Source organism: Pelodiscus sinensis, chromosome 3 (assembly GCF_052426305.1).
Source record: "Pelodiscus sinensis isolate ZL-2025 chromosome 3, ASM5242630v1, whole genome shotgun sequence".
Classification (NCBI taxonomy): Eukaryota; Metazoa; Chordata; order Testudines; family Trionychidae; genus Pelodiscus; species Pelodiscus sinensis.
In genome coordinates this window covers 140,975,358-141,003,254 of record NC_143054.1, presented here as the reverse complement: position 1 = coordinate 141,003,254, position 27,897 = coordinate 140,975,358, and the positions used below count along the sequence as shown (strand labels likewise).

The 27,897-nt window shown below is 46.7% G+C and overlaps 1 protein-coding gene and 1 pseudogene across 9 annotated transcripts in view; both read right to left on the bottom strand.

Annotated features, from left to right (window-relative positions):
- Positions 1-27,897, bottom strand: part of LTBP1 (latent transforming growth factor beta binding protein 1) — a 328,168-nt gene that overhangs the window by 63,655 nt on the left and 236,616 nt on the right. For all 9 annotated transcript variants that reach the window (XM_075924972.2, XM_075924973.2, XM_075924974.2 and 6 more), the window contains 3 exons: positions 24,084-24,206; positions 19,518-19,640; positions 9,766-9,891 (listed from right to left, as the gene is read on the bottom strand). In XM_075924972.2, the coding sequence (XP_075781087.2) occupies positions 9,766-9,891; positions 19,518-19,640; positions 24,084-24,206 (372 nt within the window). The remainder of the gene's footprint in view (positions 1-9,765; positions 9,892-19,517; positions 19,641-24,083; positions 24,207-27,897) is intronic.
- Positions 11,890-12,900, bottom strand: LOC149525152 (uncharacterized; annotated as a pseudogene).

Genomic DNA, 27,897 nt, shown 5'->3' with positions numbered 1-27,897 from the left:
ACTGAGCTGGTTGAAATTTTTAACTTTTTTTTTTTTCTTTTAGGGAGCAGGAAAGGACTCTGTAAGGAATAATTTTCTAAAAGAAAAATATAGGGACTCTTTTCTAAAACAAAACTGTCTCATCCCAAACTGCTGACATTGTCAAAATGGTTCCTTTTGTGTAAAAATGTCATGCCTTTTCACTAACTCAAACTTCGAAGTCTTTTATAACTAGTTAAAGCCAGTTTTTGTAGGGGTTTTTTTTGTAAAGGAAAAATTTCACCTACTTTTTTGGGAGGTGGGGGCAAATAGAAAATATGTAGGACATTTTGAAAAAGGGGAAAAAGTAAAAAAATGGCTCCATTTGGCACACTTTGAAATTAAAATGAATTCATAAGTTATTATTTTGTTTTTCCCCCTCTGTGAAAATAGAAGTTCAGCCAGTTCTGGTAACACAGGGAAAAATCATGAGTTATGTGTTTGTTGATAATTCCCATCAGAACCTTTAGCTTTGTTTTTTAGCTCTAGGGTCACCAAGTCTTCCTGAATTGTCAAAATAGGTCCCCATCTGGAAAAGGTTGGGAACTGCTGCTAGACCCAGATATTCAGAGATATTTGGGAGCCTGAAGAGGCAGACACATGCCTAACCTGCTTTGCACTCCAGAAAACTTGATGTCTAACTCCCATTAAAAGTCAAATGAAAAAAAAATGCAATTCCCTTTAATCACCTATCTGTCTCTTTAGGTGTTTGTAAATGTAAGCCATTAACACATCCTTATCTTACTGTTCCTTTACTGAGCAGCTGCATGACAACCTCCGCCCCCTCCTCCCGCCAATCAGCTGAACTCCCTGCCTGCAAGGCAGTGCAGGCTCCCTGCTGCAGTGGAGCAGAGGGGAAGGGCGGGACTGAGCTCCCACCAAAATGCCAATGAAAATCGGCTCGCGTGCCACCAATGGCACATGTGCCATAGGTTGCCGACCCCTCGTGTAAGGAGTGCAGGAGTCAGGTTACGGTGGTGGGGAAGAGCCTCTGGACAGGGGTAGGTGTATATGTGTCTGCAGAGGGGCTGGTCGGCCCGCTCCCTGAGATTTGATTCATACTAGGGCTGCTTGCTCTTCCCCTCCTTGCCCCTGTCAGGGAGCAAGAGCAAAGTGGACATGATAGCGGTTTTCAAATATCTAAAAGAGTGTCACAAGGAGGAAGGCGAAAATTTGTTCCTCTTGGTTTCTGAGGACAGGACAAGGAGTAATGGGCTTAAAGTGCAGCAGGGGAGGTTTAGACTGGACATTAGGAAAAAATTCCTAACTGTCAGGGTGGACAAATATTGGAATAAATTGCCAAGGGAGGTGGTGGAATCTCCCTCTCTGGAGATATTTAAGAACAGGTTAGATAGACATCTGTCAGGGATGGTGTAGACGGAGCTTGATCCTGCCTTGAGGGCGGGGGGCTGGACTCGATGACCTCTCGAGGTCCCTTCCAGTCCTATTATTCTATGATTCTAAGTGCATAGTTTGTCTGCTCCGTGCGTTCCCCAGTCAGAGTGGGGAATGTGGCAAACTGTGCACTTTCCCATCGCTCCCTGATAAAGGGAAACAGCCAGCAATGTTCCTGCGTGAATCTGGAGGGGGGGGAGGAGCGAAGCTTCAGCCTTCCTGTCCTTCCCAAAAGGGTGCGTGCAGGGTGAGAGGCTCGGGGATGAGACAGTCCCAGAGTGGAGCAGGGCACCCTCAGCCTGCCCCTTTCACCTGCCTGGTCATGTCTGTTTCCTGTGTGTTCTTTGAGAAGCAATCCCATTCCAGGCACATCCCATTTTGCTTCAAGTTATGCTAACAATAAGCGACATACTGAATTTGGTTGTCCTAGTGTTTCCCATGTAGGAGGAGTTCATGAACAAACAGACAGACAGACAATTTCTCTCAAATATATAGGAGATTGTATGTGATATATTTTTTTTACTTGTATCTTGGAATGAATATTTTACCATTGAAGGTAATAAATATTACTTGAAAACACGAAAAGAAATCTTTATCAGTGGTTAATAAATAGGTGATTGATTTTTTCCAATAAGTGTTTTAATAGAATTATTTTTATCTCAATTTATTAAACCGATGAAAGAAAAATACGTCAATAATTAATCTTGAAAATGGTTATTTGTCTTTGGTAAAGAGTACTATCATTAATACATTTATTTAATAGAAAATGAATGTGAGAATAGTATTGGATATGGGCTGTCAAATAATTGATTATTGAATTGTTCAACATCACCAAAGGAAAAAAAAATCAGTAAAATTAACAGAGCTATAAGAGTAGCCAATATAGTTTGTATTATAGTGTTAAAGAAATATTATCAAAGTTGAGAGGTCAATAAGACTTGTCTTGTATCTGACATACCTCTGTCACCTAACCAATCACCACAACCACAGGACAATTATTATTAAAGATGCATCAAATATAGTCAGAAAAACAAAAGCAAAAGTATTAGGAAAGACCCAGGATACATGCACTTATGGATGTACTTTTCTGACTGTCTCCTTTTCCTACAGAAAATAAGATCTTTTTATTTTATTTGTTAATCTCATATTATGGTTTGCAGAGTTTTCTACTTGTGACCAGAGAAAAAGGTCATGATCCTTTACTCTTTGTTCAGACAAAACTTCCATTGAGGGTAAATGAGAATTCTGTCTAAGGAATATATGATTGAAAGCCAAGTGTGTAAGACAATAAAAAGCAATACATTGTACTGCATTGCACGGCATACATATCCAGTGGCCAATTACAGTTTAATAACAGTACAGGCAGTCCCCGGGTTACGTACAAGATAGGGACTGTAGGTTTGTTCTTAAGTTGAATTTGTATATAAGTCGGAACTAGTACATATTGTAGGGGAAACTCTAGCCAAACATTTCTCCAGAGCTCAGTTTTATTCTCCCACACCTAACTTCCCTTAGTCCTTTATTCTCAAGCTGAGATGTCTGCTGAGAAAAGCTGCTCTGCATCTCCCTGGTCTGCTGGGGGGGGGGGGACCCTAGCTTCGCATTCCCTGGTCTGCTGGGGGGAAGCAGCTAGTACGGGGTTGCCTCACCCCGTTTGTAAGTAGGGATCCGATGTAAGTCGGATCCATGTAACCCGGGGACTGCCCGTAATTCCGAGCCACAGAACAGTTATCCTTTTAAAGTCCACACAGAGAAGACAAGGACTTGGGATTCAAAATTATATAAATTACAGTCTCATTTTCTGGGAATAGGTATATATCAAAGAAAACAGATGGGAAAGAATCATATAACTGTTCTCAAAAGGTAAAATGAGGTCATTGACTAAAAAGCAGCAGAAAGAAAATCCATCATTGCAACAAGTGTCCTAATTAAATATATAACACATCCACAGAGGATGATTTTGTTTTAAAAAGTACACAGTCTGAACACGACTGACTCATACAGTGAGTGACTGGGAACCTACAGAGAGGGACCAGCACCAAATATTTTTCCTTGTCTAGACAGCTCATTCAAAGGCCTCCTGTTTTACAGCCGGAAAGGGCATTTGTTGCTTTAATCACCAGTAAAGCATGTGGCTTGTAATGGGCAAATGTCTTGCTTATATAGAGACAGAGGTGGGAGACGATAAGTAATCAAGATACAACATATTTCTTATACAATTAAAATGTAGCTTTGTAATTATGACATTTTAAAATCCAGTGCCAGTTCTGCATTCCTTAATCAAAACTCCTACTGATTTGAAATCAGTAAGCATTTTATCTGAATGAGTGCAGGATTGAGGCTTAACTAAGCAAAACAGTTAAAGCATGTATTTAAGCCTATATCTATTCAGCAAAGCATGTGTGTCCAAATTAAGGAAAACACTGCTTGCAGGAAAGCACCTAAAGATGTGATTAACTTTAGTTTTCTGCTTAGTTATTCAGCTTGTAAGTATTTCATGGCAAGGACTGTTTCCTTACACATTTGTTCAGTATATAGTCTAGCACAATAAGGCCCCAATCTTAGCTGAGCCCTCTAAATATTCCCATAATATTTATAATATAAAATAATTATAATAATAGTGAGGGACAGTTAGAATAACGAGGATTTTGAACACAGTGTTCACATGTGGCCACATGAAGTATTGGTGGGTGGCTACTTCACGTGGTGATGGTCATGTGCATCTCTGGATGAAGAAAGAGGCTATTTTCCATTCAAGTCCTGGGTCACTGCTCAGTGTCAAGGTGGATACACTATGGCTGGGACCCCAATCTGTCTATTTCAGCACATGTGAGGGTATGTCTAGACTACATCCCTCTGTTGCCAGAGGGATGTAATTTAGACATACTGAAATTACTAATGAAGAGGGGATTTAAATATCCTGCATTGCATTAGAATAAAAATGGCCACCGCTTTTTGCCGACACGGCAATTTGCCGACAAAAAGTGGCAGTCTAGATGGGGATCGGTCGACAAGAAAAGCCTTTTCCGACTGATTCTGTAAACCTCGTTGCATGAGGCATAAGGGATCGGTTAGAAAAGGCTTTCCTTGTTGTCCGATCCCTGTCTAGACTGCCGCTTTTTGCCGGCAAATTGCCGCGTCGGCAAAAAGTGTTGGCCATTTTTATTCTAATGAAGCGCGGGATATTTAAATTCCCGCTTCATTAGCAATTTCGGTATGTCTAATTTACATCCCTCTGACAACAGAGGGATGTAGTCTAGACATACCCTGAGAGGGCTGTGGAGCCTTGCTAGGATATTACTAAGTGTTTACCAAGAAGGTGGCCCATTTTGGAGAGTGCCATGAATTTATTCTGGGTTTACTTTTGACAGGTCAAGGATGGAGTTTTCAGCTTCACTGTAGAATATTATTCAAGTTGGGATCTGGTGTGTCTGTGATATCGGCCTCTGCACACTACGTTGGAGGAATTCATTTGCACACTTAGTGGATCATACCCATGACCGCAAAGAAATGCCTCAGTTCCTGCATCTCCTTCCCAAAAGCTTCTTCTCTTCCCAACAAAGGCACGGTTAAGTTTGTGATGTGAACAATGATATGCATATAGTAAGGTGTCTGGATGGAGAAATAGAAATTATCTACTGTTAATCACTTAACTTCTCATTTCCCCAATTTTGAGGTTTGTGGTAGGCATTTTGTATGTATAACAGCCTTGACCCAGAGAGGGGAGGTGCTGGAGGGGTTCTCGGAAGAGGCACTGGGGATGGAGCTGGGGGCAGCACTGAGAGTTGCTAGGAGCAGAGTAGAGGCTTGGGTATCAGGGCAAGGCTGCTGCTTAGCACTAAGGATGCTGCCAATACTTATTGCTGCTGAAGCCGTCTGACAGTCGGCTAGGGAAGAACCTTTGAGAGAACCTTAAGAAACTCAATGAAAAGCTAATGAGTTCCTTGCACCTATGTTACTTCCAAGAGTCTCCTTATTAGGTAACTATCAAGACTCACCCACCACATTCATCTCCTGGGAAGGGGGCAGTGATGGAATACTACAGCTACTACACAGGTTTGATTTACTTCTTGGAAGTGGGTAAAGTCTACATAGATGTGCAGTTTGCTTTGGCCAGTAGTCATTAAGACTCAAGACCAGGATTAACCACACAAGATCCTTAATCATCTTATGTTGTTGTTTTTAACTTTTCAGAAAGCATCTGAACTTAAGAAAACAACCCAGAGAGATGGAAAATGTTTCCATCTTACTAAAGGCAGTTAAATCCAGCTAAATACCATTAGTCCTTACTCTGATGATATAAACAGTGATTCTCACTCATTTGTCTAGAAGTAAAATTCACAAAGGCAACTAGTGTGAAGAACCCAGTAGCTTCTGCAGCTGGAAGCCACATCCTCTCTCAGTACCTAGGAATAACTTCTTTTTGTTTTTGTTCTTTTTTCATTTATTTTATGTGAAACTGAATTCTAAAAATGAGGAACATGTAAAAACCAGAACTGAAGTAATTGGTGTCTGCTTAAAAACTTTTCAGCTTTAAAGCTCTACATTTTTTAAAATTAAAATGGCCGCATACAGCAGCCAATTATAAATGAAAAGGATTATTACTGTTTCAGATTGTAAGCAACCTTCCTTAGTTCAGTTATTCAAATAATTTCTCAAATGCCAAATATACAGCCAGTTCTGCATCCCATGTACACCAACAGTACCCTGGAAGCATGGTTAGTGCATTTTATACTTTTTATTTTACTCTCTGTTGTTTATAAACATATTTAGATGCCTGGAAATAAATCTTCTGATTCCATCCTTTTTAATTTATTTCAAAATCTGACTTTCTTTTTGTCTGTAATGAAGATTAACTTTGTACACATAACCATCATCATAAATCGTGTCACCACATCTCTAGGAATAGTGCTGGTTAACTACCACACACCTGGCCATATTGCTCACTATTTCTGTGGGACTCTATCAAGTTAGCAATTATGGCTTTTGTTTAGTTGAGGTTGTTTTTTAATTCTGTCATTTCCTAATTTTTGAGTGCTTGACTTTGCAACTATGATAATGTTCCTTTAACAGAGTTTTGTTTTGTTCTTGTGGTATAGTGTGTTTAATTTAAACCTTCCCGATTGAGTTCTACCTTACAGTCTATAGTGAGGAAGATACCTACAAAAGTGCTCTTGTTCAGAGACTGAAGACGGTTAACTTCTTCCCTGCTGAACACAGGATGGAATCTAAATATCCTGTCCCAATTTTAAACGAATAATTTTAGCAGTCTGGATTTTGAGAGAGCTTTGAATTATTCTTGCTGTTTGAGATCATAAAAATGCATCTCGCTGCCAGACCTCTTCAGATGTACTGTTTTCTCTTTAACTAATAAGGTTATTCTAATGGCAGGAGAAAAGCATGTCTCTTTCAGTTTATGCGACTATTAATTACTGAGCACTGACAAGATGGTTGGTACTGTAACAGATCTAAATATTTGACTCCCATCTCCTCATGGTAGTACAGCAATATCCCACTGCCAACAGCATATCTGGTTTTTATTATCTATTGCTACAGCAGGTATATGTTAGACAAAAATTACGTCAATCCTCTCCCCCCCAGTATATAATTCATGAAGTGTGGGAAGTGAACACAATAACCAAGCAGGAGGTCTCCATACACCCTCTCAACAGCAGAGAAGGTCTTTGTACCAGCACTGAAAAGACTGATGAGATGAGGTTTATAGAGGTGGCACCATGAGAAATAAGCTTACATGGGTTAACTGGCCTCCTGCATGAGCATCTGCAGTGGAGAAGCAGCTGGTTGGGTGCCTGAAGTCCATCTTTCCTAGTTTCCAACACATAGTTGCTTAGAACGCTACCCAGTATTTCTGTTATTTGTGCATTCTCTAGAACTGCTTTTCAAAATGTCCTCTGGGTTTTTTGTTTGTTTGTATTGTTTTATTTTGTCCCCCCTCCTCCCCAGAATTGTATGTTTCACACAATTTCTGGACTGAATAGCACGTGTATCAATATGAATGTCTATTCTGAAGTTGGTTGATGGAACTTTTATTTTTTGCTTTGTTGATGGTAAAAAGAATGTTTTCCTTCTTTTATGGATCATAATATCTTTTTTAAAATTCACCCTCAGCTCAGTAGATGAGCACTGCTGGCAAGTATGTGCTTTCAGTCAGCAACAGGACACTTTCTTATGCTGGAGCCAAACAAAAACTCCAAGAGCACCTCATCTGCAAACGTTCCAGTCCTGTGGTTGAGGTTTCTCACCATTGTTATTACTGGAACTCTTTTTACTACCATTTATGAAAAAGATCTACGTGGGTGTGCGCGTGCATGTGCATGGGAGAAGGGGGAAGAAGAGCATGAGGGAGATGTATGAGTTTGGTTTAAAATTGAAAAATCTAAACTGAAGAACTATTTCTTTTAGCTCTAACAAATTTTAAAAGGACTAATATAAAGCTAAGACAGGATTTTAAAATAGCTTCATGCAAACAGAAATTAACCATGATTTCCTTATTTCTACTGCATGAGTATTTCCTCCATGTCTGTATTTTAAACATACTACAGTTTTATTTGTTTCAAATAGAGCAATGAAAACATTAAAAAATTAAGTTAAAGTTTTACTGCTCGCACATTTGAGAAGCCCTACATTAAAGGTGAGTAAACTTTGTAGTAGTAATGGCCACTCTTAAGACTTGCCAAAAGTCTGAATGCCATCTTCTATTTATGTGCATTTTGTGACCAATTCCCTCCTTCCAATGCCACCACACGATTTTAAAATAAAGACATTTTCCAGCTATGAACAGTTTTGTCAATTTATAGCTAAGTTTCTTCTCGCTTCTAACTCACCTTTTTCCATTTCTTTATTCTATTCTCTCTCTCTCTCCTTCCATCTGTTATGTTCCTTTTTCAGTTATATCCCCCACATACTGCACTTTAAGGCTATCTCTACACTGCACATCAATTTTGAAATAAATTATTCTGAAATAGCTTATTTTGAAATAGCACATCTACATATTAGGGAAGCCTGTCTGGGACTAATTTTTGAGGCTTTTCTGTAGTATAGATGTGCTATCTCAATTTAGAGCCCCAGGATGCATGGGGGAGGAATAACTTAGAATGGCCCTGGTGAGGGGCTATTTCAACATAGCAGCAGTGGAGCATTAACACACGTCTTATTTTGAAATAGCTATTTCAGAATAGGTGTTATTCCTCGTAGAACGAGGTTTACAGATTTCAGAATAAACCATCCATTATTTTGAAATTATTAGAAATAATGGAATGGCTGTGTAGAAGCACACATAGTTATTTCAGACTAATGGCTGTTATTCCGAAATAGAATCATATAATCATAGAGCTGGAAGAGACCTTAGGAAGTAATCAAATCCAGCCCCATGCCCAAAGAAGGACCAATCCCAACTAAATCATCCCAGCCAGGGCTTTGTCAAGCCAACACTTAAAAATCTCTAGGGATGGAGATTCCACCACCTCCCTAGGTAACCCATTCCAGTATTTCACCACCCTTCTGGTGAAATAGTTTTTCCTAATATCCAACCTAGACCTCCCCCAGTGTAACTTGAGACCACTGCTCCTTGTTCTGCCATCCATCACTACTGTGAACAACCTTTCTCCATCCTCTTTGGAACCTCCCTTCAGGAAGTTGAAGGCTGCTATCAAATTCCCCCTTACTTTTCTCTTCTGCAGACTAAAACTCAAATCCCTCAGCCTCTCTTCATAGGTCATGTGTTCCAGCCCCCTACCACAACTTTGCTATGTAGACATACCCTAATTTATTAAATATTATAAAGCATTAAGGTTGCACAATTAAAGTCACCCAAAGACAAGAAAAGCAGAAGTTAAGTTTCTAACATTCACTCAGTCTTCCTGCTTGTTTTGTACATTTCACACTATAAATTTTATGAAATAAGGAGTAATATTAAGTTATGTTTACCATAAAAGCAAATATATAAAATATCATATACTTATGTTCAAGGTTGCAACATTAATGTTGATTTTGGAATATAACAGCCAAATTGTGACCACCTTATGACACAACTAGTTCCACACAGTCCATGGGATCACTTACATAAGTAAGAACCTGGCCTTCAATTGCATTTCTTAACTTCTTATGACTAGCAATGCGAAATCAATATTGCATCAGGGTAGCATTTAATATTTAGTTCTCTATATTCTCTTTAAAACATTTAAGGCAGCTATTGGTGCTTCGAATGAGGAAGGCGATAACTTATGTTGCCTAAAATGCTTTTAGCAACATAAGCGCTTAAATTACATGTAATCCCTACTGTGGCATATGGCTACAGAGTGAAATTCACTATGGTACCACTACTCATCTCACCTTCACATGTTTGGCCATTTGCAGAAACTGAAAAGCCTTGTTCACAAATGCAATGGAAAGAACCATCTGTATTTATGCATTTCCCATGTGGCAAACAGAGTTCAGATCCTTCACATTCATTGATATCTGGAAAACACAAAGAAGAACTGTAAAATCTTTTAAAACACCCCGCTCCAATATTACTTTTGCAATTGATTCTGATGTGCCTTAAAGTTTGGCATTATTACCAAAATCTATTTACACGAGTTAATGACAGTCCGTTAAACTGTCAAAACGTGTGTGAGAAGTGCAAATACCTGTTTGCAAATGTTCGCTCCGGTTGTCATACATGATCCCATATGGGGAATGATGCAGAAGCAAGCTACATCAGCTCTGCACTAGCTGACAACTTCCATTTGTAAGGAGACTTTTCCTATGGCCAAACTGACTGCTTCCTGGCTGGCCCCTTTGTGCTGCTCAAGTGGCACAAAGGGCCCAGAATACAGTCAAGCTTTTGGCTCAAGGTCTTGCTGGCAGAGTTTGAAAGATTACTTTGTTTCCAATCAGCTGATTTTCTATATGATTCAGCCAAAAAGCATCTTTTGAGTGTGGTGGGCATGTTCTCAAGATGTTGGTGCATGTGGAGTAGTCAAGTGCTGCTTTGTTTTTACAAGTAAATATATTTTTTCTGCTGCCTACCCTGCAAACTCAACCTGGAATCAGAAAATCAATTTTTTAGTCTTTCTGGATCAAGCATCATCAACAATACAAATTTCTGCAGCCCACCCTGCGTCAGTAATTCTGTTGATGATGATGGGGTGTCCTAGCTGACAGGGAGGCAAGCTCAGTGGTATAAGCAGGTGACAGTCTCAAGGGAACCTCTGTGACCCAACCTATCACATATATCTAATTGTGAAATCATCTACTTTATTTATTTTCTTGTTGAATTTTTTATATTTTGTACTTAACAGATCTACATTTATTTCCCTGTGCTTGTGTGTGTGTGTGTGTGTGTATACATGTGCATGTGTGCACATGCAGGCTCTATGCTGTGTGCTGCTCTAGCAGCTGAAGCAGCACATAGAGCCCCCCTTCTCTCAGGGCTGGCAGGAGAGTGCACTGGGGGCAGCAGCACCTGGAGAACCTCATGGCCCAAGGAGCCAAGGGTATGTCTACACTACAGCGCTAATTCGAACTAACTTAGTTCGAATTAGTTAATTCGAACTAAGCTAATTCGAACTAACGCATCTAGAACTAAAAACTAGTTCGAATTAGCGTTTTGCTAATTCGAACTAGCGCGTCCACATTAAAGTGGACCCTGAAGCAGGGTTAAGGATGGCCGGAAGCAGTGCCGGCAGGGCATGAGAGGAGGACTTAGAGCGTGGAGATGCTGTCTCAGGCTAGCCGAGGGCTGTGCTTAAAGGGTCCCGACCCCCACCCCGGACAGACAGTTCTCAGGGGTTCCCCGCTTGCAAAGCAGTCCTGGCTTGGAGTGCCCAGACTACCCACACTGGGCACATCACAGCACTCGGCCATCAGACCGGCTGCACTTGCCGCAGGCTGCCATCTGGGGAGACGGGGCAATTGGGAGAGCTTCCACCCCCAGAAGCCCGCAGAGCCAGCCCAGTCCTCCCCATCGGGGGCTCGTGCTCCATTCCTCCCTCACCTCCTTCCACTTACCCTTCCCTAGCCCCTCTTCTTGATGTACAAAATAAAGATAACGTGTCTTCCAAAATGGAAGAAGAGGTTACTTACCTCGTAACTGTAGTTCTTCGAGATGTGTTGCTTATGTCCATTCTGATTAGGTGTACGCGCGCCGCGTGCACGGATTCCGGAGCTTTTTTCCCTTAGCAGTATCCATAGGGCCAGCAGGGAGCCCCCTGAAGTGGCGCCGGTATACTGGTGCATATATACCCCTGCTGGCCCTCCCACCGCTCAGTTCCTTCTTGCCGGCTCCTTCCAACATGGGGAGGTGGGTGGGATGCAGAATGGACATGAGCAACACATCTCGAAGAACTACTGTTACGAGGTAAGTAACCTCTTCTTCTTCTTCGAGTGCTTGCTCATGTCCATTCTGATTAGGTGAGTCCCTAGCCATGTCCCCCCTGCGGAGGCGGGGTCGGAAGGTGACTAACTATGATTTTATTATTCTGCAGAACACAGAACTGCCGTCCCGACAGCAGCATCCTCCCTGGCCAGCTGCGTGATTGCATAATGCTCTGCAAAGGTGTGCACTGATGACCAGGTTGCTGCCCTGCAGATCTCCAAAATCGGCACGCAGGCCAGGAACGCCGCCGACGTTGCCTGGGCTCTAGTGGAATGTGCTGTTATGCGCGGCGGTGGTTTACCCGCGCCCTCGTAGCACAGTCGAATGCAGGAAGTAATCCACGAGGATATGTGCTGCGCCGAGACTGGCTGACCACACATCCTTTCCGCCACCGAAATAAACAATTGATTTGACTTACGAAAGTCTCATGTCCTATCTATATAAAAAGCCAATGCCCTCCTAATGTCCAGGCAGTGCAGCGCCTGTTCCCTGGGCGACGCGTGTGGCTTGGGGTAAAACACTGGCAGGTAAATATCTTGGGACATGTGGAAGTGTGAGACCACCTTGGGAAGAAATCCCGGGTGAGGACGCAACCTCACCTTGTCTTTAAAAAACACCGTGTAAGGTGGTTCTGAGGTGAGAGACCTAAGCTCAGACACCCGCCTGGCCGAGGTAATGGCCACAAGGAAAGCTACCTTATAAGACAGATGTATCAAAGAGCATGAAGCCAGGGGCTCGAATGGGGGCTTCATAAGGGCAGTCAGGACCAGGTTAAGGTCCCAAGCCGGTACCGGAGGCCTCTCATATGGCATCATCCTGTCGACTCCCTTTAGAAACCTTTTAACCAAGGGATTGGCAAAGATAGACCTTTGGCCCCCCCCGGTGTGGAAGGCCGCTATGGCCGCCAGGTACACCCTTAGGGAGGCTGTGGCCAGGCCCTGTTTCCGCAGGTGGAGAAGGAATTCCAGGACAGTCGGAACCGCCCCTTCACCTGGAGCGAGCGTCCTGCCCTCCAGCCAGGAAGTAAACCTCTTCCACTTAGCCTCGTAAAGGGCTCTAGTGGACGGCTTTCTGCTTTCTAAGAGGACCTCCTGGACTGGTCTGGAGCAGGCTCGCTCCGTCACTGAGAGCCACTGAGGAGCCACGCTGCTAGGTGGAGAGATGGAAGGCTTGGGTGGAGTTCCACCCCGGCCTTGCAGCTCTGAGTGATTAGATTTGGCACTAGGGGTAGCCATAGCGGGCCCTCCACAGTCAGATCCAGCAAGGTGGTGAACCAGTACTGTCGAGGCCATACTGGCGCTATCAGGATGGCCCGAGCCCTGAACCTCTGCACTCTGAGGAGTGTGTCGTGGATCAGAGGGAACGGGGGGAAGGGATAGAGTAGGCCCCTGGGCCAGCTGACCTGCAGTGCATCTCCCCGAGAGCCCTGACCGTGCCCCATGTACGAACAGAACTCCCCGCACTTGGCGTTGCTCAGAGTTGCAAACAGGTCCAGGCGGGGAAACCCCCACCTTTGGAAGACCTCGTGAAGTACATCCCCCCTTAGCACCCACTCGTGCGCCTGGATTGAACGGCTGAGCCTGTCCGCTAGCCTGTTCCTGGTTCCCGGGAGGTGAGATGCCTCCAGGAAAATGCTGTGGACTATACACAGTTCCCATAGATCTAGGGCTTCCCGGCACAGGGGAGAGGAACGCGCCCCACCCTGTTTGTTGATATAGAACATGGCCGTAGTGTTGTCTGTCAGCACCGCCACCACGCTGTTCTGTAAGTGGGGAAGGAACGCCCTGCAGGCCAACCTGACCGCCCGCAGCTCCTTGATATTTATATGGAGGTGAGCCTCCTCTGTTGACCACGTACCTTGTGTCCTGAGGTTGCCCAGGTGAGCGCCCCATCCCACGTCCGAAGCGTCCATGACCAGCTGCACAGACGGGGACGGCTTGGTGAATCGGACCCCCGCACACACCGTGCTCTCGTCCTTCCACCAGTCCAGTGAGCGCAGAATGTCCTGAGGGATAGTTACCACCGTGTCTAGCGGTGACCTCAAGGGGTTGTGCGCTACCTTGAGCCACCCCTGCAATGGGCGCATGCGTAGCCTGGCGTGTTGGACCACGTAAGTGCCCGCCGCCATGTGGTCTAGCAGCCTCATGCAGGTCCTCGCCGGCGTAGTTGGGAACTCCTGCAGCCCCACTACCAGCGATCGAATGGTCGTAAATCTGTCTTTCGGTAGGGACGCCTTGCCCACAGGCGAGTCCAGATGGGCCCCCACAAAGTCTATGACTTGCGTGGGCTCTAGCAGTGACTTGGCCTCGTTTATGAGGAGGCCGAGACCCTCAAAAAAACCCCTGGCCCTCGAGACATGGTCCAGCACTTGTTCTCGAGACTTGCCCCTTATGAGCCAGTCGTCCAGGTATGGGAACACTTGGACCCTGTGCCACCTCAGAAACGTGGCTACCACCATCATACATTTGGTAAAAACTCTCGGGGCTGTACACAGTCCAAAAGGGAGGACCGTAAACTGGAAGTAGTCCTGTCCCACCGTGAACCGGAGGAATTTTCTGTGACTTCGAAAAATTGAAATGTGGAAGTACGCATCCTTTAAATCGAGAGCAGCATACCAGTCCCCCTTTCTGAGCGATGGGATGATGCAGGCTAGCGTCACCATCCTGAACTTTTTCTTCCTTATAAAGGTGTTCAGGTTTCAGAGGTCTAGTATGGGACGCATGCCCCCTTTCGCCTTGGGTACTAGGAAGTAGTGGGAGTAGAAACCCTTTCCCCTTACGTCTGGAGGCACCCTTTCTATGGCCCCTAGCATCAACAGGTTGGACACCTCCTGCCGAAGGAGTGTCTCGTGAGAGGAGTCCCTGAAAAGGGACGGGGTTGGGGGATGGGAGGCAGGGTAGGAAAGGAAGGGGATAGTATATCCCTGCTTCACCAGGTCTAGGACCCAACGGTCCGACGTGATCTTTAACCATTCCTGGTAAAAGAGGGAAAGACGGTCCCCAAAGGGCGGACAGATAGGCGCTACTAGTACTCTGCTCTCCGGCGTACCTTCAAAATGAGGGCTTAGTTTGGTGACCGGGAGACGGCCCTGAGCTTCTCTCGGAGTCTGACCGAGGGCCCCTACGCCTGCCTCTGAAGAGGTCAGGGCGGCTATTGTTGCGGCCTCTCCTGCGACCCCTATCGATGTTTTGCCCCCTTCTAGGGTAGGATCTAGTCTGGAAAGAGCGCCTCTGAGGCGCTGGGGTATGTATCCCTAGCGACTTCAGGGTTGCCCTTGAGTCCTTTAGACTATGCAGCTTGGAATCAGTCTGCTCTGAAAACAAGGCCGGCCCCTCAAAGGGCAGGTCCTGGATAGTTGTCTGCACCTCGGGTGGGATGCCAGAAACCTGCAGCCAGGCACTACGCCTCATCACAACCCCTGTGGCCATGGTGTGGGCTGCGGAATCAGCTGCTTCCAAGGCCGCCTAGAGAGAGGTACGCGCCACTGCTTGCCCCTCTTCCGTCAGGGCCCCGAATTCCTGGCGGGATTCAGGAGGAAGCTGGCTGGCAAATTTCTGCATAGACGCCCATGTGTTAAAAGCATAACGCCCCAGCATTAGTTGCTGGTTAGCTATACGTAGCTGGAGGCTCCCCGTGGCATAGGCCTTCCGGCCAAGCAGGTCCAATCTCCTAGGCTCCTTTGCCTTCGGGGTGGGACCTGGAGGCCCTTGGCGCTCCTTTTGCCCAGCGGCCTGAACCACTATGGATCCCGGAGCCGGGTGGGTAAAAAGATACTCGTGCCCCTCCTGGGGTACATAGTACCTTCTCTCGACCCCCTTCTGGGTCAGTGCAATAGAAGCCGGCGTCTGCCGCAGGGTTTTAGACAGCTTGTCCACCATTTTATTCAGTGGGAGTGCCACTCGACCAGGGCCCGCTGCCGCTATGATGTCCACCATCGGATCTAAGTCCTCGTGAACCTCCTCATGCTGGACCGCAAGATTGACCGCCAGCCTTCGGAGCAGCTCCTGGTGCGCCCTGGAGTCCATAGACAGGGGCTGAGGTGCGGGGTCGGCCAGGGCCTCGTCTGGAGAAGACGACGAGAACTCCCTTGAGGGGATTGCCTCCTCCTCGGTTATCTGTGCCCCTGGCTCCCCCTGACCAATAACCAGGGGTCTCGGCATCGACACCATGGGTGAGCTGCCTCCAGGCGGGGGGCTGTCAAGGGGGTGGCAGATGGGGTGCTACTCCTTCAGGATGAACCCGCTGCCGGCCCCGTAGGGGGAGGCCCCTGGGCCTGGTGGTATGCCCAGGGCATCCAGAAAGCCCACTGGGGTTGCCCCTGCGACTGCTGCTGGACCATCGGCTCCCGGTGAGATGATCTGACCGACGAGCGGGACCTATGGTGGGGCCGCGACCTATATGAGGGCCCGGTCGAAGCCACCGACTCGGCCTCCGAAGAGTACTCTGATGCTGACCAGGGAGGGGCCGATGAAGCCTGCACCCTACGCTGGTCTGCCAAGGCCGATGGCTTGCCCCTGTGCACCACACGCAGTGCCGGTGGGGGCATGAGTGGAGGCCTTTGCTGCGGCGGTACCGCGCCCAGATGCATCTGATAGGCCGGTGCATAACCCTCCGGTGCCGTCATGTGCATCGGTGCCGCGCTCTGCTGCTGTGCTCCCAAGGAGTAAGCAGGGATCGGTGCCAGGAGAGGCATCAGCGTCGGTGCCGTGCGGGGCACCTGCTGCGGCACCGCAGGTGGCGCGTAGTACGGTGCGGGGCCCTGCACCGCCCAGGGAGCTGTCTGCGGCACCGGACCCTGCACCGGTGCCGGTGCCGTCGGCGCCGCAAGCCCACACGCTCCCGGTGTCGCTGCCGGTGCCGTCGGGAGCGGGCCTAGGGTCGGTGCCGGTGTTCGTCCTGGCTCCAGTGCCGGTGTTCTCCCCGGCACCGGGAGAAACTGCTGCTGCTGGGCCGAGGCCTGCCCTTCGCCCAGAGGGTCCCACAACCCGGCCATGTCCTGCTGGGGGGCACTTGAGGCCGGCGCCGGCGTGGTCTGCTCCCGCGGCACCGGGCCCTCCCCTTCATCCACAGCCATGTGAATGAGGTCCCGGGCTGCCTCAAAAGTTTCTGGGGGGGAGGGCCGACGGACCTCTCCTAGCCCCACGGGCTGCCCAGGACTCTTGCCCTTGTCCGGGCTGCGCCTCTTTCTAGAGGACTTAGAAGAAAGGTGCCCCTCCTTAGGGCGCACCTTCTGGGCACTCCTCTCTGCCAAGCGTCCCCTCGAGCTCTTAGAGGCCCTCGGCACCGGTGACGATCTGCGCCTCGGTGCCTTGCTGTCCGACGGTGCCGCCAACAGTGCGCTGCGGGCAGAGTGAAGCTGCTCCTCGCTCTGAGGCTGCAGTGCCGACTCCATTAGTAGGAGTTTCAGCCGGGAGTCCCTCTCCTTCTTGGTCCGGGGCTTAAAGCTCTTACAGATAGAGCAGCTTTCAGCTCGATGTGCCTCACTCAGACACTTTAGGCAGTCAGAGTGGGGATCTCCGCAGGGCATAGGTTTGGAACAGGAAGCACAGGGTTTAAAGCCCTGGGGCCCTGGCATGCCCTCCCCTCGCGGGAGGGTTCCACTGCTCCCTTATCTAACTAACTATTTACAATACTTAACAACTACTTAACTAGATAAAAAACTTCAACTGGAACTATAATACAACGGATAAGAGATAAGCTGCTAAGAGATAGGCAATAGCCTGAAGCATGCTCCAGCTACCGTCACGGGCGGTAAGAAGGTACTGAGGGGTGGGAAGGCCAGCAGGGGTATATATGCACCGGTATACCGGCGCCACTCCAGGGGGCTCCCTGCTGGCCCTATGGATACTGCTAAAGGAAAAAAGCTCCGGAATCCGTGCACGCGGCGCGCGTACACCTAATCAGAATGGACATGAGCAAGCACTCGAAGAAGACTCTGTCTTTATTGAACAAAACTGGGGGAGACTGGGAAAAGGAGGTGGGAGAGGGGAAGAGAGAGGCTGGGAGAGGGGAGGGCAACTAAAATGATCAGGGGTTGGGAACAGGTCCCATATGAAGAGAGGCTAAAGAGACTGGGACTTTTCAGCTTAGAAAAGAGGAGACGGAGGGGGGACAGGATAGAGGTCTCTAAAAGCAGGAGTTGGGTGGAGACGGTGCATACAGAAAAGTTCTTCATTAGTTCCCATAAAGAAGGACTAGAGGACACCAAAGGAAAGGAATGGGTAGCAGGCTTCAAACTAGTAACAGAAAGTTCTTCTTCACAAAGCAAAGAGTCAACCTGTGGAACTCCTTGCTGCAGGAGGCCTGTGAAGGCTAGAACTAGGAACAGAGTTTAAAGGGAAGTGAGATCAAGTCATGGAGGGAGGTTGGGTCCATGGAGCGCTATTAGCCAGGGGGTAGGAGTGGTGTCCCTGCCCAAGGTTTGTGGAAGGCTGGAGAGGGATGGTACGAGACAAATGGCTTGGTCACTGTCTTCGGTCCATCCCCTCCAGGGTCCCTAGGGTTGGCCGCTGTCGGCAGACAGGCTACTGGGCTAGATGGACCTTTGGTGTGACCCAGGACGGCCATTGTAAGCTCAGGGCTCAGGGTCGGGGGGGGGGTCTCAGTGGACCCCCTTGATTCTCTTGCACACCTGCTCCTGGGTGGCCAGGCTGGCAGCTCTCCTGCCCAAGCCGGCCACTTTCCTGTGCCTAGTGCGGAGATCGTGGACAAGGTCCACGAAGTCCGCACTAGCCCAGGCGGGTGCCCGCCTCTTGCGGTCCCGGGCAAGGTCCTGGGAGCCGCCAGCCTGGTCCCGGGAAGAGGGGGAGGGCTGGGGGGCATCGGGTGGCTGGCTCGATCCGTGCCAGGTGCAGGGTCTGCTGGCTGGGTGCTGGCAGGTTTGCACCTGGCACGGGCACCGTAGCCAGCCCATGCCCCTTTAAGGGGTCCGGGGCCGGGAGGGGGGCAATAGAGTTTCCCTGGTGTTGTCCAGAGTGGCCACCAGGGAAACCTGGGGAGGGCTAGCCTCCCACTAGTTCGAATTAAGGGGCTACACACCCCTTAATTCGAACTAGCTAGTTCGAACTAGGTTTAATCCTCGTGGAATGAGGATTACCTAGTTCGAACTAAGCGCTCCGCTAGTTCGAATTAAATTTGAACTAACGGAGCGCTAGTGTAGCGCCTATGAAAGTTAGTTCGAACTAACGTCTATTATTTCAAACTAACTTTGTAGTGTAGACATACCCAAGGGGTGTGCCTGCAGGTAAGTGTGGCACTCCCTACCCACTCCTCCCACATCCCACTGGCACCCCAGTCCCTCTGGAGCCTGCACCTTCTCCCTCCACCCACATCCTGCTCCCAAACTCCCTTTCTCTTCCAGCCCCAAAACTCCCTCCAGGAGCCTGCACCCAGGCTCTCCACTTTCTGTCCCAGGCTAGAGTCAGCACCCAAATCCCATCCCACAGCCTGCACCCCAGAGCTCCACCCTCACCCCTCCAGCACCCAAACTCCCTCCCCGAGCATGTCCCTCAATCCCCTGCTCCTGCCCCGAGCCTGCACCCAGCACTCAAACTCCCTCCTAGGGGGCCCCACCTCTGCCCCACCCAAACTCCCCCTCAGAGGAGAAACAGAAGATGATTGTTTATGACAGGGTTTAGAAGATACTTGTAATCCTGTTGGTTTGGGATTCTCTTTTATATAGTAATTTATAGTATTAATCAGATATCCTAATCCAATCAGACTATACCTTCACATCCCCTGTTGCCTCTCTGCTGGAAGCCCTCAGGACAAGTGCACTCATAAGAACCTTCAGTATTCATGCAGGTTCCTCGAAGGCAAGTATCACCATCTTGAAGGCATTCATTAATGTCTGAAATCAAACCATTGCCAAAAAATTAGACAATTTCAAAATGGAAAAAATACTTAAGAGTGGCATAGTTAATATCGGTTCATCAACTTGAGGTAATAGCTTGTATTTCCTATATTTAAATAAAAATAACAATATTTAAATGTAGTGTGCCTTCTAATTGTCCTGCCAGCACAGTCATACCACAGAGTCTCCTCCTAATATTTCTTCACTGTGTTAAAAGTTTGAATGTGTACATTCTTCATTCATAGCAGGAATATCCACACAGTACTGATTACAATGCTTACTGAGACAACTCCTTCCTTCTATACTCAAGAGACAATTACACAAAATTCTCCCCCATTTCCATGTGAACTGTGGGGGTACTATACTACAAGTAACTTCAGGGACTTGAAAACCTAAAACATGAACAGTTAGAAAACACAATCTCCATAGTGACACACAAATACAGATTCTGATGTACGTGCAACACAAACAATACGATATTCCTGCAACATTAATTCTATGATATGCAAACAATACAAGCAAATCTATTGTCATTCAACTAGATGCTGAATTTTTATAAATAACGCTGCCCGGATTATGTTCCACTGCATTAATTCTATGTTGCCTGGTTACCATCTGTAACTGAGTTGCATTCATGCTTTGGTACTTCTTTTGCTGTTTTCTGAACTAAGAATGTAAGTGACTAGTCGACTATATTATACTTATCGGATAATCGACTAGTGATGCAACTAGTTGCTTCCCCAACTTGCTGCCTCTGATAGAGGCAGCAAAGTGGGGGGAGCAAGAGCGGTTACTGGGGGGAGCTGACTTAAAAGACAGTTCCCCCCAGCACTGTCTCCGTGGGAGATGGGGAGGTAGTGGCACAATGGAAACGAAATGAGTAGGGACTGAAGCAGTCTCTGCTTTGCTCCACTTCTGCTGCAATTCTGCTTTTAAAATGTACAAGACCCTCTCCGCTCCCTGCAGCATCTAAGCCTTTGCAATATACAAGAGCACATTTCAAAAGCAGAAGCCCCACGCTGTCTGTACATTTCAAAGGCTCAGGTGCTGCAGGGAGAGCGGGGCCAGCAAGGGAGTCCAGAGAGGGAGTCCCTGCTGGCCCCTTGCTCCCTGCGAGGCTTCTGCTTTTGAAATGTACAAGAGCCCCAATGGGCTCAGGCACCACAGGCAGTGTGGGGCCAGTCCCCTGCTGGCCCTGCAGGGCTTCCACTTTTGAAATGGATTCCATCAAGGTCAAAGGTGGAGGCACCCTTATAGACCAATCAAATAGTCGATGGAAATCCCATTGACTATTTGGTTAACTGATTAATCTAAATTTAACATTGTTATTCTGAACCTGTATGTTTTGGACATTACTGGGCCACCATACAAACCTTTATAAACTAGTAATGATATTAAGAATTCACACTCAGGTCCACATTGTCTGCAAATATAATTCAACGTAGCTCTACTCAAGTCAATAGAGCTATATCAAATTACATGAATGGACCGATCAAAAGCCCCTGAAGTCAATGGAAAGACTTCCATTGACTTAAATAGGCATTGAATAAAGTCTCAATTGAGAATCAGGGCCTCAGCCACTGAGAAATGAATATGATGATAACAACTGAAATGCTGCACAGATAAATGCAAGGGGGGGAATAAATCAGCTATTTTATTTTAGGAATATATGGAAAAGTGATGATAGCAAAAACACTTACATTACATGGACACTATTTAAACACTTTATTCAACTACTGCAAGGGAAGCCACTTAATATTTTATGATTGTGCCTCACTAGTTTGAGAGAAAATGAGAAAGTAAAAGAAAAGAAAATAGAAAAAACAGAATTAAGTTCTTTCTACCCATAGTCTTCTGCCTCTTAATTCAGTGAGTCTAAGGAAAATAGAATCTTCTTTGATACACAAAATAAACAGCTTTATGTGATGATTTTGATTATTCTGAGCTTTTATGCAGGACTTTTTAGCAGACCAAAATGCTGCTGCTTATTCCACTGCACATGAATCCAGAAAAAGAACATAAGGCTCCTTTTCAATTTACCTTTGCACCGAGGCCTTGTTATCACTGGAATATAATCTTTTTTTTTTTAAGAGAGGTTTTCTGCATATGTGAAAGTTCTTATTTTAGATAAAATTGCACTCAATGGTGATGACGTTATGTAAACTCTTGATAAACATATTAGATTTCACATGAATGTTTTATATTTGTACCATATTTTCAACTGAAAAAAGAGTTTTATTTAAATGGTAACTAACTTTGACTGAGAGCATGTGAAAAAATTAGTTACTCCCTTGCACTGCGTAAGTGCCAAGTCCCACAAAAGGACAATGTTTTCTGCCAAATTCATTCAAAGTAAAAATTTATTAATCTTAACATACTGCACAGACCTCCCTTCTTCTAAAGTAACTGCTCAAAGTCTGTATGATCAGTGCAAGAACCCAAGGAAACAAAGCTTTTCATCTTTGATTTCTTTAAACACTGGATTCTATGAATTGCAAGAAAAACTGGCATCCTAGCCTGTGAAGGGAAGATCCTATGATTACTAACCTGGGCTACTTTTTCTCACCAACAGAGGTACCGAATCATTGCAGAGGTGGTATCTCCCCTTTTATCTGCATTTCTGATTTGGTCTTAGCTCTTTATGCAAATTTCCCGAAGCTCCTTTATGTGCAATCTTGTTCTATACATGAGACTTAAAGAGCTAGGATTTCAGAGGGTTAGCTGTGATAGTCGGTAACTGAATATTGTCATTTGAAGAAGCGCATTGTGCCCATTAAAGCTCATGATACAATCTATTTTTTTTGTTATGCAGTCTAAGGTGCTACAGGACCACTTGTTCTTTAAGCTTCTTCTCCAAATTAAAGATCTAGGAGTTGTATGTGAAGAATCACTGGAAAGATTCTTGCCCTCCTTGTGTATGTCTGCACTCCAAAGTGTGACCATCTGATAGCTTTTCTCTAAGACGAGTGGGGAATCTAAGGCCTGGGGGGCAGATGTGCCCCTAAGGATCAGGGCTCCATCCTGCACTGGGGAGCCCCCTCGCCCCACTGTTCCCCTATGGGGCTTGAGCATACTTCTACTATCCTGGGGGCCACATCAATGAGGGAATTTTTGGTTTTGGGTTTTTCCTGACTGATTTTTCTGTGGGTCAATGGTCCCCGACCCAAAAAAGGTTCCTCACCCCTGCTCTAACATAACCAGGAACCACTGTTCCTGAATCCTGAAGAAAGCCCCTTTGGACTGAAAGTTTTCACAAGATGAAGCTCATGTAAGAATCTCATGAGGCAAGGACAGAGAAAACACATGAGTTAATTTTGTATTAGTTTGATTATATCAGGCCTGAAATTTTCTTATTTGGGATATCCCCAAAAGATAGGAAGATCATTTCTTACAACACAGTGTATCTTCTGGTATTTTATTTATTCTCTTTTGTATGGCTGGTGTGCAAATAGCACCTCTGATCTTTAGAAGGATTCACCTCTGGAGAAGGGCAAATAGCATTTACACTGCTTTCCTCCCCAGCAGTAATACCACTGGGCTCCATAGGAGCTAAGCCAGGCTGCCTTGCTAGTACTCTTGGGCTACGTCTACACTGGCCCCTTTTCCGGAAGGGGCATGTAAATTTCACTAGTCGTCGTAGGGAAATCCGCGGGGGATTTAAATATCCCCCGCGGCATTTGAATAAAAATGTCCGCCGCTTTTTTCCGGCTTTTAAAAAAGCCGGAAAAGAGCGTCTAGACTGGCCCCGATCCTCCGGAAAAAGTGCCCTTTTCCAGAGGCTCTTATTCTTACTTCAAAGTAAGAATAAGAGCCTCCGGAAAAGGGCACTTTTTCCGGAGGATCGGGGCCAGTCTAGACGCTCTTTTCCGGCTTTTTTAAAAGCCGGAAAAAAGCGGCGGACATTTTTATTCAAATGCCGCGGGGGATATTTAAATCCCCCGCGGATTTCCCTACGACGACTAGTGAAATTTACATGCCCCTTCCGGAAAAGGGGCCAGTGTAGACGTAGCCTTGATGTTTGAAGTTGTGATGGTTGGCTGCAGGCCCCCAAATGAACCACAGAAGCAGCTGTAATCCGGGCAACGTCCTAGGTGGACTTTCCAAGCTGGTAGAAGCATTTGTAACAGGGATGAATAAAACCCTCTGTTTTAAAATTTGCATAAGGAGAAGATATCCTTATTCAAAAGAAACAGTCAAATTATTCTCCTCGCCTTCCTGTTGGAGCCATAGGTGCAGCTGACAATAACTGCTTGTGTGAAAATACATGAGCTATATGGTGGTGTAGACAGACCGACCATCACCAGAATAGTGAAGACTTGAGAAGAGGAGGAGAAAAATCTATCTTCCTTTTCCATCCTCAGAAGTGGCTGTGTCTACAGATGGAATACTCAGGATCTCATTGCAAAAAAACCCCATCAATACCTTAAGTCACATACTTACCTTCACACTGGTCTCCTGTAGATGATAATGTGTAACCTTGGCTACAAATACACCTAAAAGACCCATTTGTGTTTCTGCAGTTCCCATTTGTGCAGAGATGATGTTGCTGGCATTCATCTATATCTATGAGTGAAAAAAATATATGTATTTAAAAAAGAAAACAGTAAGGCCATGATTCTGGAGATGCCTGATTTAAACAAAGGTGTCCACACCCCACTCAAACAAAACTCAAAAGTTTTAATTAAAAAAAAAAAAAAAAAAAAAAAAGCTTTTCTTTTGGTTTAGTAACAAAATAAGTATGCTCAGAATACTACTACTGGTTGAACCTCTGTAGTCTGGTACTCTCTGATCCAGCAACATTTGTGGTCCGGCATGGTTTTAATTAGCCAGATGTCCACTTATCATGGGTATGGCCAAGTTTCTCACGGTCCCATAAAGTTCGTTTACAGCCACCAGCCCTGGCTCTCCATGTTCTGTTCTGTTATTTAGCTCTAATTTACCGCTAAATGTCTTCTAAGAGCCCAGTAAGCTGTGTAAGTGTTGGTAATGCCTCTAGACAATACTGACCTCCTGTGATTTGGCAAATTCTCTGGTTCGGCACCAGTTAGGTCCTGAGGGTACCAGATTAGAGACCTGTTGATGAAACCTCAGACTAAGGATTCTCCTGAGACTTGGCTGCATTTAGGGTTCTCTCTCTCAATACTCATTTGTCCTTTGTATACACACATACATGCTTTGCCTGAGGGCTTCTTCCACCTCCCACATAGCTGGCTGAGGTAATGAGCCAGCTGGCCCACAGAGTCAGCAAAACTCACAAAACAATTTCCAATAGGCTCACCACCTTCTAATAGGGTGTGATTTCCAGGCAAACACCGGCAGGCTGTTATACAGTCAAATTTTACATAAAGATTAAATTTAGATTTTCTTTTTTAAACAGTTGCTCTATATTAGAATTAATCCTGTAACTATAATGAACCAAAAGTCTCTCTTTGCCACTATAGCCTTTGCTAATCCCTCAGTTCTTACAGTGATCTCTTCAGTTCTCACAAACATAAGCATGGTCTGCCCAGATCAACATTTGGATTTAAACAGGATACTCCAAATTGGATAGGATGCTGCAGAAAGTGGTATTGCTGATTCAGAAGAAAGTTCCAAACTATTACCCCAGAGTAGGGATGTTAAATTTTGATTAATTAACTAATCAAATAGTTGATGGTACTTCCATTGACTGATCGATTTGTTAATAAGGACTTTCGCATTTTGCCTTTGAAATGTACAAGAGCCCCAACGGAGGCTCTTGTGCATTTCAAAGATTGAAACGCTGAGTGGAGCCCGCGGCCATGGGGAGCCCCGCTGATCCCGGGCTCCACATGGGCACTTTCACTTTGAAATGTACAAGAGCTCCAGCAGGGGCTCTTGTGCATTTCAAAGTGGAAGCGCTGCATGGAGGTTGAGGTCAGCGGTGGACTCAGAGTCCTGCACTGGCCCCAGGCTCTATGCAGGCGCTTCTTTTTTGAAATGCACAAGAGCCCCAACAAGGGCTCTTGTGCATTCAAAGAGGAAGTGCAGCATGGAGCCTGGGGCCAGCGCAGGACTCTGAGTTTGAAATACTGGGGACTCCCCTGCTGAAACCGGGCTCCATGTGGCAAAGCTGCTTTGAAATGCCATGTGGAGCCTGGTGCCAGGCTCCCCGCGGCATTTCACAGCGGCAGCGCTACACGGTGCATAGGACCAGCAGGTGACTGCTTGAGAGTGCTGCTACACTTCAAAGGCAGAGGAGCCCTTATCGACTAATCGATTAGTCAATTAATCTAAATGTAATATCCCTACCCTAAAACAGTTTTAACTCAGCTTATTTGTATTTATTAGACTCTCTCAGGGTACGTCTACACTACAGCGCTAGTTCGAACTAACTTAGTTCGAATTAGTTAATTCGAACTAAGCTAGTTCGAACTAACGCATCTAGAACTAAAAACTAGTTCGAACTAGCGTTTTGCTAGTTCGAACTAGTAAGTCCACATTGAGTGGACTCTGAACAGGGCTTAAGGATGGCCGGAAGCAGTGCCGGCAGGGCATAAAAGGAGGACTTAGAGCATGGAGATACTGTCTCAGGCTAGCCGAGGGCTGCGCTTAAAGGGTCCCGACCCCCACCCCGGACACACAGTTCTAAGGGGTGCCCCGCTTGCAAAGAAGTTCTGGCTTGGAGTGCCCTGAGTGCCCACACTGGGCACATCACACCACTCGGCCATCAGCCCGGCTGCACTTGCCGCAGGCTGCCATCTGGGGAGAGGGAGTAATTGGGGGGCTGCAGGAGAGCTTCCACCCCCAGAAGCCCGCAGAGCCAGCCCAGTCCTCCCCATCGGGGGCTCGTACCCCATTCCTCCCTCACCTCCTTCCACTTGCCCTTCCCTAGCCCCCCTTCTTATTGATGTACAAAATAAAGATAACGTTTCTTCCAACATTGACTCTGTCTTTATTGAACAAAACTGGGGGAGACTGGGAAAAGGAGGTGGGAGAGGGGAAGAGAAAGGCTGGGAGAGGGGAGGGCAACTAACATGATCAGGGGTTGGGAACAGGTCCCAGATGAAGAGAGGCTACAGAGACTGGGACTGTTCAGCTTAGAAAAGAGGAGACGGAGGGGGGACAGGATAGAGGTCTCTAAAAGCAGGGGTTGGGTGGAGAGGGTGCATTCAGAAAAGTTCTTCCTGAGTTCCCATAAAGAAGGACTAGAGGACACCAAAGGAAAGGAATGGGTAGCAGGCTTGAAACTAGTAAGAGAAAGTTGTTCTTCTTGACAAAGCAAATAGTTAACCTGTGGAACTCCTTGCTGCAGGAGGCTGTGAAGGCTACAACTAGAACAGAGTTTAAAGGGAAGTGAGATCAAGTGATGGAGGTTGGGTCCATGGAGTCCTATTAGCCAGAGGGTAGGAGTGGTGTCCCTGCCCAAAGTTTGTGGAAGGCTGGAGAGGGATGGCACGAGACAAATGGCTTGGTCATTGTCTTCGGTCCATCCCCTCCAGGGTCCCTAGGGTTGGCCGCTGTTGGCAGACAGGCTACTGGGCTAGATGGACCTTTGGTCTGACCCAGTACGGCCATTGTAAGCTCAGGGCTCAGTGTCGGGGGTCTCAGTGGACCCCCTTGATTTTCATGCACACCTGGTCCTGGGTGGCCAGGCTGGCAGCTCTCCTGCCCTAGACGGCCACTTTCCTGTGCCTAGTGCGGAGATCGTGGACGAGGTCCACGATGTCCGCACTAGCCCAGGAAGGTGCCCGCCTCTTGCGGTCCAGGGCAAGCTCCCGGGAGCCGCCAGCCTGGTCCCGGCAAGAGGGGGTGGGCTGGGGGACATCGGGTGGGTGGCTCTGTGCCGTGCCAGGTGCAGGGTCTGCTAGCTGGGTGCTGGCAGGCTTGCACCTGGCACGGGCACCGTAGCCAGCCCGTGCCCCTTTAAGGGGTCCGGGGCCGGGAGGGGGGCATAGAGTTTCCCTGGTGTTGGCCAGAGTGGCCACCAGGGAAACCTGGGGAGGGCTAGCCTCCCACTAGTTCGAACTAAAGGGCTACACAGCCCTTAGTTCGAACTAGCTAGTTCGAACTAGGCGTTAGTCCTCGTAAAATGAGGTTTACCTAGTTCGAACTAAGCGCTCCGCTAGTTCGATTCAAATTCGAACTAGCGGAGCGCTAGTGTAGCGCATAGGAAAGTTAGTTCGAACTAACGTCCGTTAGTTCGAACTAACTTTCTAGTGTAGACATACCCTCAGGTATTATAATATGTTTTATAAAATATGTTACAAAGAATACAGCACACACAACAAGATCA